The sequence below is a fragment of the Phoenix dactylifera genome, chromosome 4 (assembly GCF_009389715.1).
Source record: "Phoenix dactylifera cultivar Barhee BC4 chromosome 4, palm_55x_up_171113_PBpolish2nd_filt_p, whole genome shotgun sequence".
Classification (NCBI taxonomy): Eukaryota; Viridiplantae; Streptophyta; class Magnoliopsida; order Arecales; family Arecaceae; genus Phoenix; species Phoenix dactylifera.
In genome coordinates, this window is record NC_052395.1 from 29,054,200 (window position 1) to 29,068,575 (window position 14,376).

Below are 14,376 nucleotides of genomic sequence, written 5' to 3' on the forward strand. Positions count from 1 at the left end.
TTCAGAAGTTATCGGATTAGTTAAGGCCATTCTAAGTCTGGTTTTAGCACTACCACTTTAGTGGTTGCTTCCTCGTTTTACAACATTTCTTGGATCCTATTTGTGTCTTATAAGTTTTAACAATGGTAAGCAGGCAACAGGATGGATTTGAGTATAAATTCCACATGAATCCAAGCATGCAAACGCCTCGTGGAGACAGAAGCTTGAATGCTGAAACCGATAAGAGCATTAAATCCCCTACGGGATTTATGTACCTATTTAGATCCATGCATGGCCTTCTAAATTTATCCAGGATCTCCAGATGACACAGCTTGGAATCCAACAGAAACATGTTTTGTTACATGCGAATCCAATACTACAAAACTAGGATTTGGTTTCTCACATTTACACCGATGATTACATTCTATGGGGTTAGCACGGTAATCATTTCTCGACTTCATCATTACCAAGACTGCGTTTGGTTTCTTAGAACAATAGCATTTCGAGGGTCCTCGAAAGTGCTCCAAATCCTGATGGCTAGGAAACTACCTCAAATTTGAAGTTCTTCGGCTGGGGTTGTTAATGCAAAGCCTGCATATCATAAATTTAAACCCATAGCTTAAGGACACAATGGTCCCCATAAAACTTTCAAACATCCAGAGGGGAGTCAAAGAAGTCTTTCCTTTCACTGCACATAAACATAGATTTTTTGATCCCTCTGATCCTTTTTTTTAGTCCCTAAAACGCATGTCCCCAAGACTGCCTGCAAGATCTGTCATTTTCCTGCTTTTGATGATATCTACAACAGAAAAGAATCAATAGAAAACAAAGTAACCACCAGAGACAATCAATGGTACAACCTTTTTCAGCTAAAACAACAAACCATGCCCTCTGAAAAACAAATAATATCAAGATTCTTTTATCACCGTGGCAATGAGTATGAATGCAGAAGTCATCCTCGCTTTCCAACTTACATAACGGAAAAGAACTATACACATGATTATTTGTCCAAAATCATTCTCCTACTTCTCAAACTACAAAAAATTCCCTCCAACTTGTTCAGGAGGATCATGTCGTGTGTCATAATTTGGATTATATGGCAAACCACCTCCTTTTCACATCGTCGTCGACAGCTCCCCAAGATTTCTATCATGGAGTCGTGGCCTTAGCTTATCAGTCGGCAATAAGAAACTTGAATTTAGCCACCTTCCTTGATCAAATTGCTGATCTCCGCTATCTGACTGATTTCTTGACAGAACACTTGGAGGGTCTTAAGAAATGCCAAACAAGCTGGGGGAGTCATATAGTTAGAAACTGATTTATTGTGGAATATAACATTTTCTCTAAACGTGTTTGTTCTGTTGACTTGGTTAGTGCAAAATTTGAACAGCCTTTTCCTGTTAGAACCAAGGAGAGAAACAGCAATAAGGGTTAATCCTCTAATAGATGCAATAATGGCAGAAACAAGCCAAAATGGATTGGAAAAAGAATTACTTTTGAGTTAGTGTTCTGGGAATGCTTCTTCTTCGGTATCTGCTAGAAGGCCATAGATGAAATCGGTCTCAGTTAAGTTCAATGAAATAATTATTTCCCATGATAGCATTCAACTTGCTTTCAGAAGCAAGTCTTACAAACTGATAAAGATAAATCGACATTTGATGCATGCATGAAGAAATGCAAAGATCTTAACATAAACCAACTATAATGTTGCAAAAGATTAAAAAAAATGAAGAATCAGTAAGATTAGTTATACTAAAAGACGACTACCTTCGGTTTAATTGGATTATTGCCAACTGAATCCAAAAAAGAGGCCAAAGTTGATTCAAGATATGCAGAATAACCTACATTATCATAAAGCACATATCAGTACCTAAACTAGAGATGGAAAATATATGCAAGAAGATTCTACAGTGATTTCTCAAAAAAATATATAAACAATTATATTATCCAAGTTACTCTATGCAATTGAAAAAATGTGGCATCCTTCATCATCTTTTACCGTATGAAAAAAACACCAGTAGTCCCTGTCCTTTCTCAGGTCTCTCTGCATGTAGCAAGATCAAGTATATATATTTTCTTCGATCAAAAGAAGAATGCACCTTAACGTAGGACCAATATGGTTGGCCCCATCAATAGAAGTTGAGATCTGTGTATCCATGCGAGAATGGCAAAAGTTCTTCAACCTCTACTCTAGAGCTAGAACAGCCCATGTTCTTCCTGATTCGGCTACGATTGATTATTTCAACTTCTGCTGAGAAAAATCCGTACACAGGTCTATGGTCTGAGAATCTGGACTCACCACGAAGATAAGACAATTGATAGAGGCCTCTTCCATACCACAAAATTCGGTCACACCTTTACACATACAAATAGCCCAAATTAGCTTCACATATTCAAGTAAAAACAGGATTTTGCGTCCTGCAAGACATTATATTTTAAGCTTTTACCATGCTGGTGTCCGTCGCTTCGCTTTTGGATGCATGTCATCCCCTGCGTACCGATCTGAGTTAGTTGAAAATTTATATGTTGGAGGAAAATATATTCTTCCTTCTTTCCATCCCTCGAAAACACGGCCACATCTTTGCTCTATCCGAAGCTGCTTAGAAAAAAGACACCAAAGATTTGGTCCCGCACTTTCACAATATTTTTTTAAAAAAAGAATAGAAAAATCATTGCTTTTCTCTGAACAACGAGAGATCTTCCTTCATTCCTCCTCTAATATGGAAAAAGTAAAGAAAAGCATGATGTATTTTTAATACTTCAAGTGATATCTCCACATTCATAGAAGATATTCAAGACATTGAAAACCATACTGAGAAGCACTGCTAATATAAATAATAGTTGTATAGCACCTGGAATGGGCAAAACTACCTGATCTCTTTCCAACAATGCTTTCCAGTTTCGCATTTCAACTAGAGCCTTTGCTGAGCGATATGAAAGAGCAATGCGGTAATTCAAATCCCCAAGCCATATTATCCGACTGAAACAAGAAAGACACAAGATTAAGATAAATTTAAATTACTCTCGTTCAGTCATATATAAAGAATGGGCTTACTCATGCTCAAAAATAGTTTCAGGTGACTCTTCATCAGCAACCCCATGCACCCGTGGAAATCTAGTTTTCTTCAGAATCTCCATGACATCAGAGTTCCTTCGTAGCTCATCTCCCTCCTTCTGTCCTGAGGTCAAGTGACTGCAGATGAAGCAGAAACTTGTTTGGTGCAAAGACATGCTAATGGAAATTGAACCCTGGAAGATGGACAAGATTCCCTTCTTAAATGACGTTGAAAGAGAACAAATAGATAAAAGGACACTCGTAAAGAATCACTGTCCTGAAAAATGGTCTTACTTAATGTTGAAAGTGAAGTACTATCACATAGAAATTTGGTTAAGCATAGGTTGGAAAAGCCAATTTGAAAACATGACAATTACCTTGTTGCCAAGATAACCCATTAATCCCCTGCCAACACAAGATACCTTCAAGTTCTTTACATCATCTCTGATTTCACTCCTCACCCATATTGTGAGAAATATCCCAACCATCTGCTTGCTTGCAACCAAACAGTACCTGGCATCATCCCAAGTTTAAATTTAAGACTGATTCAACAAGGGCAGAGGCTTGAACCTAAAGATAAGTTTTCAAAGTAAAATCATGATAGGAAGAAGAAAGGCAAAGCTTTAGATAGAACTTAAAACATTTTAAAAATCTAAATTAAATTAATAGTTATGTTGCAAGACATAGAGCACAATGGTCAAAAGAATTATGAAAATAAAGAAGCAAGCCTTGCAAAGGATTACCTAGATCTTCCTGACGGTCTATCCCTCTCTTCTATTGGTGGAGCACCATAGCCATATGACATTGGTGAAAAAAAGACAGCACTAGGTGACTCCATGCCAACATTCTCTTCATCAGATGACCCACCCCATCTAAAATTGGGATCAAAATCACTTGGTCTGCTCCCAAAGCTGACACGTTCACAGACGCTGAACCGGCGATCCAGCCTTGGCGGTGGTACCATGATATCTCCATCGATTCTTAAACTACGGCTCAGGGAGGACTGGAATGACCGCCGAGGAAAGAATGATGAGTTCTTCTGCCTCACCGATGAACCCTCGAAGTCGGCATTAAGCTCAGCAATTGGGTTGGGAACGGGAGAGGGTGTGTGGTAGCTGCCACTGCCACAAGTGCCAGGAAGATTGTTCAGTGTCTTTCTAATGAGAGACACCCATTTCCTTGCCGGGCCATTGTCTTCAGCACCTAGAACATTCCCCGCGTTCAAAGGAACAATTTCCTGAAACCTGAGAAGCGGCAAGAATTGAAGTAATTTGAGATTTTTGTCAACCATCAAGAAGTTGCCATGAGCTTGAGTGTGCTGAGACATACCCCAAGACATATAAATCAGCAGGAGGACAAGCATGGAGCCAGTCCTCGAGATTCAAGTTACTTTGTGGGGACTTCCCACCTACATTCCATGTTGCAACAAACATCCTACACCATCAAGTGGAGCAGAAGAATACAGGTGGTTGGTATCCCATATTGGAAGACACATTGCACTAACGAGTATGAGAGTTAAATAAAGTTTGGGGAGTTAATTTGAATTACTTGTACTCCTGAATATCTGTAACTTGAGCTGAATCAAGATCGTTCCTTCCTCGCCAAACTCGATCCATGCTCTTCTTGGGCAGTCTCTCTGAGGTACCATGTGGGAAATTAGCGAGAACGAGCGGACAGTATTTAACGGGCAGCCAATTCAAGGAATAATTTGAAAAAGAAGAACAGAAGAAAGAAAAGCAAACAGCAGCTTAGATGTGGTCCGCAGCTATTAGGCAGGGAGGGGCCTGACACTCTAACCTGTTCTGCTTTTCTTGACTGTGGATGTCTCCCTTTCTGGGAAGCTGGTCCTCCATTCTCCATCACCTCCTGATAAGAACACACCGTTTAACCCCCCCAAAAAAGAGAAAAAGATGAAAAAAAGAAAAGCTGTGGTTTAAGTGTTAGAACACTGTTGTGTGCATCAAAGAAATGAACTTATACATTGAATAAAAGATGCTTCTTTTATTCTTTTAAGAGAAGAAAGGATTGCAGAATTTGTCAAAGGATGTTGAAGGAAAACATCAACTATTTGGTGAAAATTAAACATATCAATTAGCAAAAATAAGGATCAAGGGAAAGAAGAGATCTTGTGGTACAAAAAGGTATAGAACTGAGCCCAAATCCAAAAGCCGGAGAGTTCTACACTAAAAACGCCAGAAAGAAAGAAATCTCTGCAAGAAGAAGAGAGCTGAGGGGAAATCCCAGAAGAGAAACACTGGACTTACCTTTGCCAACAACAACATCTGCATGAAAGTCCTGAGCTTTGCCTTTGATGTTGAACCACTTTCTAACTGTCTTGGACCATGATAGCTTCTCCCACAAAATGAGGAAGAAAAAAGATAAATCAGCATCCAAAAGACAAAATACATCAACTATTGCAAAATAAAGAGGAAAAAAAATCTCTTCTGAGAAAAAAAAAAACCTTGCTTTTCTTCGAATTTTCATCTCTCATTGTTTCAGAACTCCTTCATACAGCTTCAAAGAAATGGTGCCTCCTCCCCTCCTCCACTTTCTTCAAAAATTTGGCCTCTATTGCCAATGAAATGAAGCGGAAACAGAAAAACAAGAGATCTTTACGTACATACTGCTAAAAAACAGAAGAAATCCAAGGAAAAAGAGTCCTACTTCTTTCCTCTAACACGATACTCCCCAATCTTTTCCGCCAAAACAGATCAGAAGGCAGAGCTTCCAAGCGAAAAACAAAGATATGGGCTGTTTGCTTCCCCAAGCAATCTAATATTTTCCAGGATTTCTATAGAACTAGCAAAGAACTCAACCAGGCTACCAGCTACCGTAAAACCAGAAAACGAGGGGCTTTTGCACCTTCCCCTCAAGGATTCTTTATAAAATCTCAAATATTGAAGCCAAAAAAGCTTTTTTCTGAAAAAAAAACTTGGATGGGAGTGGTATGGGGTCGAAGACGAATGCCCTGGAGTGATAAAAATGGGGATTTCGGAGACAAATAGCGAAATGCAGACACTAAACAACAGAAAGCGAGTGAGGATGGAGGAGGGAAGCGAGAACGGACACACTCTCTCTCTCTCCTTCGTAACCTCGTTCTCAGTAGTACAGCAAAGTATCCAATTGACGCGAATAAAGCGAAAGGATTGAGCCCTCCTCCCTCTTTTATCCCACTCCCCTCCTCCCTCCCTCTCTCTCCTCCCTCTTCCCTTCCTTTTGCCCCAAATCCAAGGCCAGCCCGGAACAGGGCAAGGCAATATAAAAATATTTCTGCGATTATAATTCAAATTAAAAAAGAGAAAAAAAATAGAGTTGCCCGGCAGCTGCCCGGCTCAGGTCACTCTTCAGTACCTGCCTCCCACCGTGCTGCCCGCGGTCAGTTCGCTGTACCCTTCCCCATTTGGCCTCCCCATCGGGCCACGGGAAGAAAAAGCAGTTAAAGGAGTGAAAAAAAAAAGTTAAAGATGAGTGTGAGAGAGAGAGACGCAGAGGGAAATCCCATCCTTTTCTTCTCCTTATTTTTTTTTTACTGTGTTGCGTTGATATGTGTATTTGCATGAGCATATCAGAGAGAAATCTCAATTGTTTTTTTTTTTTTTTTGCTTTGAAAACAGTATTATATTTATGTTCTAGGGCAAGGGGAATGTCTATAGAATTTTCCAATTTGCATGGGGAAGGGGAGCTTTCTAGGGTTTTCAGGTCTTTTAGCTTGGAGTGACCCTGCAACCCTAGTGGTTGTTGATGTGATCATGTAAACCTAGAATTTTGGGCTCCTTGGGGTTGGCCTTGGCTGAATCAACGGGCTATGTCTCTCAAGTCTCCTATAGGGCTTTGATATAACTTGGTGCTCACCAAGAACATACCCCTTGTGAATGTTGGGTGATGATTGGATTGTGGTATTGGGTTTTTGAGACAACATGGCGTTTGCATTGCTTGGATCTAGAACTTTGCCTGAGGTGCACAAAACAACTGGCCATTCTTGTAGCTTTGAGGAGGCAATGTGGTTTTGCTTTAGTTCTTCTCAACCACATCTAAACGCATGCACTGCACTAAGTTTCGGATCTTGTTTGCAACCTTTGACCCCCACGCCTCCATGGGGAATTATGAGCCTTCACTTGACCACCTCCGATGGACCGCATCCAGTGTCGAAGACTGTGTCGCGTCCTCGTTGCATGGTCATAAGATAACACAAATCCAGGTATTTGCAATCAAGTTAGAGCAATGATAGATTTCATTAGAGAATAAAATATATGGAGGTAACGGCGAAATGCTTCAAGAAGAGGCTCATGGAGCCCATGCTTTCCATCACTAAATGGGGGAGTCCCCATCAACAACCTCACCACCCTAGTGAACGTTCCACTTAACACGAGGGACCATTTTGGGGCCCCAAAGATGTAAACCCAAGGTGTCTGTGGTTACGCAACCACTTAACGACGTGGCTGCAAATTAAGCGGACGAAGCCATTGTCTCTGTCTTTCACGTTGGATCTATCTAGTATTCGGTTAGGAAGACTAGAACACCACCGTAACCAAATGTTTATTGTGGTGCACGTGGCATCGTAGAGTGCTATGCAGCCATGAATGGCCACCATCAAGAGATGAACAGCCAACAAACAATATAGTTCACGGGTGCATATGCTATACATAATGTCCACTTTCTCCTACTAGGATTGAGGTGAGGAGAGCAGAGGTTAAATATCGTAGTACCGATAAAAATTGTGGAAAACAAATAGAAAGAACGACAAATAATAATGCGTTGTTTTATGGCTGTCCATCTTCTAATGGCGGCCATTTAGAGATATACAACACTCGATGTAGGGGTGGCAATCGGGTTGGATTAGATACGGATCGGGTTAAAAATTTATCAACCCAAATCCGATCTGTTTATTAAACATGTCAAAATTTTAAATCTAAATCTGATCTATTTATAAACACTTAACCCGATCCGACCCACCTAACCAATTCATTTAACAGGTTAAACAGGTTGCATTGATTTAAATAGGTTAAACAGGTTAAGCGAGTTGGGTGAAATAGGTCAAAAATAGGTTAAGTAGGTTTTAAACAGGTAAAACAGATTTTAAATATATTAAACGGGGTCGGGTCATAACTCAACCCAATTATTACATGGGTTAAACGGAACAAAAGTTTAAATGTAAACCCAATCTGAACTCATTTACGATCTAAATTCGTTTATGTCAAATTCAAATTTGCTTAAAATGAATCGTTTGCAAGTCGGATTGATGGGTCGGATGCTAAATTGCCACCCAAACTTTACGGGGTGCATGGCCGCACCGCCTAGAAGATCCTAGATGATGTTCATAATGGTGGTTCTTTTTGCATGAATGTAGATTGTAGAATAAGTAGGCAAACATCGTTAGCCATCGACGTGGCGTCCGTGTGAGTCTTTGGAATCTTTGAAGGCAATTGAAGATAAAGCGGAAGGGCACGCTAGTTGAAAAAAGTGCACGGACAGGTTATAATCACAAGGAGGGGGATGTTGGGCCGAACTCCAAATGCACTTGTGGGATGGGGCTGAGAGCGACTCTTCTACCAACGCCTTTTTCCCCTCTGAGGTCCATTGGATGATGCCCCCCACCAATGGGCCGAAGGGGACAGCTTAGGCCTGGGTTCAATAAAGACATGATGATTGCATTACTCCAGCACCTAAGGAGCATGACCTCCTTCTTATCTCTTTCTGGACCCCAAGCAGCTCATCGCATTCTCGACCGTTCGATCGATCAGAGGAAATACATCAGAGCCATCCAATGTTACAACCTAGTGTTAAATAATCCTTTAGAATCATCTGGGAAGGCTTATAGTACAAATAAGGGTCTAGGGTCAAGGGGTCAAGGCCTCAAGGCCTAGGAGTATTAAAGAAGCCTAAATTTAGCTGTTTGCACAATATAATAATCCGAACCATGGTTCTACCCACAATGTCACATGCGTCACTGGCCAATCTATTAAAAACGAGTCACTACTTTGGAACCTTACCCTATCAGCAATCAAGTTGCAGCATGTAACTATTGTCCTCATCCATGATGATACTTACGTATGTGCAAAAAGGCATGCCCAAAAATGGCAACTTAGTCTCATATATATGGCCATGCCTAAAATGCCCTCAAAGGGTACAGTACTGCACTCCGCAATCAAGAGATGGATGACCATCGAACAACACGATCCACAAGCATATATTGTCGCCATTCAGCGATGCACAACACTCTGCAGTGCGGCTTGAGTACTGCAAAGAACCCTAGCTGTTCATTTTACGCATAAAAAAGAAAAAAGAAAAAAAACTTGGTAGATGGTGTGTCAAGAATGGCCATTGTTTATGCATTTTGGGAAGGGCATACTAAGGAGAATAAAGCTTGTAGAAGATGAGTCATTTCATAGAATTTGTACCGAAGCAGCTAAAATAATGTAGATGCCCTTTACATGATCTGTCGCTACGAGTAACTTTGGAGATTCACAAACATTGTACCATGATACTGCTACATTGGCTGGACCTAAACCTCACCAGAAAGCTGCGAACTCTGTGAAAATAACAATACTATAGATTGAATCGTGTCAGCTGGCCCCCCCTCCTGCATTGATATAAAAGACATGGATTCCATCTCACGCTCACTCCAAATGCTATCATGAAAAAATCTCTGAAAAGAAAAGAAAAACACATTCGTTAGTATAGGTTGGTTTCTTGACATGCAATCCAATTTATTCTCGCCCCAAATTGTCCCCATTGTCTCCAACCTTCCCCTGGCCCCAGATGCCTTAAGAACGCAGAACCAAAGAGCATGGCGATGGATGGGACACAGAGGAGGGCAGTCAAAGATCTATGGATCCGTACTCTTTGGGCAAAGCATTCTCTCACTTTTTCCTTTTTCTTTTTCAGCTTTAAGGCCTTCATAGCGATCTTATTTAGCTTTACTCTTCAACGGTTTTCACCAAACTTGGGCCTTGTGTTTCTCCAGCTTGGCTTTTTCCCCATGTCGTTTTTGGTAGCTCATTTTTTTCTTTTTAATTTTAATTTTTGTTAATAAGAATTGCAAGCTCCTCGCATAGAAAGAATTATATGATGATATATGAGCTCCAAACCAAGCACTTCTGGTGCCTCCAAGTAACCATGTCTACAGATACTGTCATGTTATTTATAAGTAACGGGAAGATGATGACTCTTTGTTCCTTTTCTTCTCTCTTCCCCTCGCTCTCTTTTATTCACAGCAAGAAAGGTGGCTGATGCACTCATTGGACCACAGAGATAAAGAAAAGATGGGCCCTATTTTGTCGATCAATTTCTTGATCAGAGGGCTACGAGCAAGATAGAATTGTGAGAGAAGCTACCTTGTACTATGAGATGGTTGTTACGTAGATGTCGGAGTTATTGGATCTGGTGCTTGAAAGAATGTCCGGTTATTAGTCAGGTTGGTATCTTTGATGTAGACCACCTTGATATATCCTGGTGATATATCCAGCATTTATTGCATCATTTTGGACTGTCAAGTCTAAGCTCAGCTTTTTTTTTCAGTCCATCAATACTTACCTTCACGCAATCTATTGTTGTAGTTAAGCAATAGGATGCAGTTGGCTTTGAGGAAAGTGTTGTGCATCTCGTACGTGGCTCTAAATGTACGTATCCTTCTAGCATGCATGCATGCCATGCTCAAGCTTCATGGTGATTAAATCCAGCAGAAATCTTTCTACCTACCAGCTGAATCAAAACTAGACTATCCCCGCCCACAAAAGAAGAAGAGGGGACCATGGGCATTGGTTTGGTACCCTTCATGCCATTGGTTGAACCTCTGCTATATCCTGTGAAACCCATGCCTATGGTCCTACGTAGCTCTTCAAACTATGACACAGTCCTCTGCATTTTGCTTCTGTTTTGACTCCTACACACTAACGGATTGATATCTTCTAATCTTCTTTTAGGTTTGGTTGATTAAAGCTAATACTTATAGTTCTGCTTTTATGCACTCTATACTTCCTTCCTTTAACTCGCACTCTCTGCAAATACCAATTCCTCCGATAAAGTTTTGCGCGGCTAGCTTTTGCCTCCCTTACTAGCTATTCACAAAAAAAGAAAAAGAAAAAAAAGAACTTGGGAAACCCTTGCGTTTTACAAAGTCATATTTTTCTTATATTCTTATCTTTATTGAATTACACACAGGCCAATCATGATCCTATTTTGTGCAGACCAATCCAATTTTTCTTTTTCTTTTTTTTCTTTTTCCTGAGAAAAGACTGACCCAGTTAATTTAGTAGCACATATAGCAAGCAATTGATAGTCCATCTATTCTTATTAGATGCACTTCCCTCATGTCTGTTTATCCCTTAGCATCATGCAATTTTTTCCCAGTTAATTTAATAGCATACATAGCATATAATTTATAGCAAGTTGTTTGGTTTTTTTTCAGAATAAGCTATTAATTCAAGGAACGTGTTCTTGAAATGAAAGCACTGCCAATACAGAATGGATAAAAGAAACTTATTTTAAAAAGCATATGCACTGCAGGCCATGGGGACAGTTCAGAACACTCCAAAGGACACCCAGTGAATTTGAGCATCACAGTTGGGTCAGCAGACAGTTATTTCAGAGTTGTCTGTTAGTAGTATTAAAGCTACAGGCAATGGCCTGGTTTCACCATACACTGTGGCTGCACAGGCTAGCCTCCAATTTACTGAGATCAGCCAGCTTCCTTGGGTGATGTGAAATTTAGTTACTGCCAAGGTCAATGAGTTTTTTTTTTTGATCAGAATCAAGGAATCTTCATAAAATTGATATTTTATATGTTGTTTTCTTCCCATTATTGCCCAAGAGAAGATCCCCATCTTAATCATTGAATCATGCCTTCAAAGAGTCAAGAGACATATCAAATAAAATAACGGCCCTTAATTTATGGGCTAAATTTTTTGAAACGTTAACATCGGTGCCTTAAAAAAAATGAGTAAAGAACGAAATAATTGAGAGAAACAAACAGTGATTCAGAGGGATTTCTTTATTGGAGGACAAACTATGAGTTCGCAAACGCTACAAATAGCATTGTTTATGTCCGGAATGGCGGGGAACCGACGAGTTGATGCAAATTAATATGCTTTTAGAAGACTTCAACAGTCTGATATTAAGACAGAAGCTTGCAATTCCCGGTTTTCTGGGCGAGACCAAACTGGACCTGACTATTTAACTGCAACTTCGAAGTTCAAAATGAGTATCAGATTATGGGATTAGCGAGCAACATAACAATGGTATCTGTTCTCACTTGGAAATTAAATGACTGCAAATCTTATGTAGAAATGATATTCTGATGAGCAAATGCCTGTAATTATGCTTCCAAACGTTTAGCTGAAGGATAACTAGGGCTAAAATCTGATCAGATATGGATCGGATACTAGCATATCCACATTCATATTTATTTTATTTGACGAATACAGATACGGATACAAATATATTAGTCAGCTGCAAAAAATTATATCCACATTTATTTTAAATGGATACATATATAAATTGGATACCAAAAATATGATATATAAATATAGATATAAATTGGAAAATTTAACTTTATGACCACAGAATTAAAAATATTACTAAGTGGATGATAAATCAAGTTCTTAAAAAGTTAATGCAGTCATTTATTATTTTTCTTAAAGTTCATGAGTGTCATATAAAATTAAATAAAATTACAAATGGAATCGGATATTTGAATACAGATCGGACAGTTGTCTATCCAAATTGATATCTATTTTTTCTTAACAGATATGGATGCAGATACGGATATTAATTAGATCTTCAAATTTCTATCTATATCCGGATAGATATTATTCGATCCACTTTTACTCCTAAGGGTAACTTGATCAGATCTTAAATAGACAGCTAGAAGCAGTGTCAAGTATTTAGGCATGGAAGCCATGGGAGGAGAAAAGGCATGCGGAGTCCTAGTTCAAAGGAATCAGATTCATAAATGGAGGATTTCAGTCTTCTCAACTCTTACAACCATTTGAGGTCATGTAGTTCATTCTTTTTCTCACAAAAGAAGCACCCTGAAGCCTTGTCTATCGTGACTTGATACTGATTGGTCCACACCTCATGTTTTACATTCCAAAAGTACTTCAGGTGAGCAGAAGATTAAGTGTCGTGAAAGAAAGGCCTCTAGGGAAATCTTTCGGAAAGCCATAAGCGACTTAAAGGTGATTCCATTCGAAATTGTCTCCAGAAGGAAACAAATTTTGGGGGGTTAGTGATGCAGGAGCGATGGACTGACACTATTGGTTCAATTCAATTTACATCAGCTATTTTGGACTGGCCTACCATGTAGTCAAGAAATTAATTTCTAGTCAAAAAATATTTATTAGTATTAATTATCGATGATTATAAGTTTTAATTGTGCGTTTATAAATATAGATGTCTTTTAAAGTTTCCAACTTTAATAAATATAGTCTATGCATACTCTCTTCTAGAGTTGATTGAAATATTTATTCTCTTCATCTTTTAGAAAGTTGTAAGCATTAATATATTAAAATATGTAAGGTCATCTTATGTCTATATACATAGTTTGTAGTGAATAAACCATTAGGGAAGAATTTGATATATTAGCCACGAAAATAGAAAAAAAAAGAATTTGATATATTGAATGAGAATTTAATGTTTGGTTTTGGAGGAGGAGTTCTCCTTGCTATCTTTTTGCTTCTATTCTCTTGGTGGATTTCTTGTGTCAGAAGAGTGTTTTATCTGGTTCTACTTTTCTACCTCCTTACATCTAATTCAGCATCCAATCTCCCTAGTTCTTTTCTTACTCTTCAGAAAGATATAGATCAATGAGGTTAGAATTACAAATTGTGAGTCATGTTTTCTTCCCAATTCTTGGCTGCAATCTGCAGTAAGATAAGCATAATGACACAGAGAATTTGTTGGATGTCAAAACATCAAAACCATCTAAATATTACACTGTTTTTGCAGTCACCTAGGTATGCCAATATTTCTTCTTCAAAGTATTCGCCTGCAAATTTATAAATTAATATTCCATGAGAAATTTAGCAAGCTGTGTGCAAACCAGGCTATTTCTGGCTTTATCACATTCCAACATATATTGCATGCATTGATTACAAAATTTTCTCTAGCACATACGCTCCGGAAATTTATCATTAGGAAGAGTTGATGTGAAGCTCAGCTCGTAGTCAATGTGGAGTGGAGGTAAAAATAGATACATGAAAAGAAATGATTCAAGTGTAATGTAGAATTACCCTAGACATCCGTGCATGGAAGAACTAAAAACCAAAACTATAAGGCATTTCAAGGTGATGCACATGTGGCTTTTTCTTGAAGTTTCTTTCTGTTTTTTCTCCTTCTCCTCATGA

The 14,376-nt window shown here is 39.0% G+C and overlaps 1 protein-coding gene across 4 annotated transcripts; it reads right to left on the bottom strand.

Annotated features, from left to right (window-relative positions):
* Window positions 1-846: 846 nt before the first annotated feature.
* On the bottom strand, window positions 847-6,238 carry LOC103711354 (type IV inositol polyphosphate 5-phosphatase 7-like). 4 transcript variants are annotated; one of them, XM_008797466.4, is made up of 14 exons: window positions 5,496-6,238; window positions 5,299-5,383; window positions 4,832-4,900; window positions 4,583-4,670; window positions 4,364-4,468; window positions 3,778-4,278; window positions 3,412-3,547; window positions 3,035-3,228; window positions 2,851-2,959; window positions 2,427-2,575; window positions 2,079-2,334; window positions 1,747-1,820; window positions 1,474-1,512; window positions 847-1,376 (listed from the first exon to the last, which is right to left on the bottom strand). In XM_008797466.4, the coding sequence occupies exons 1-11, from the start codon at window positions 5,523-5,525 to the stop codon at window positions 2,109-2,111; spliced, it is 1,692 nt and encodes a 563-aa protein (XP_008795688.1). In that variant the 5' UTR covers window positions 5,526-6,238; the 3' UTR covers window positions 847-1,376; window positions 1,474-1,512; window positions 1,747-1,820; window positions 2,079-2,108. The 4 variants fall into 4 exon arrangements, with proteins under 4 accessions (XP_008795688.1, XP_038981980.1, XP_008795687.1 ...); XM_039126052.1 differs by having other exon boundaries at window positions 1,474-1,515; XM_008797465.4 differs by having other exon boundaries at window positions 1,979-2,334.
* Window positions 6,239-14,376: the final 8,138 nt, after the last annotated feature.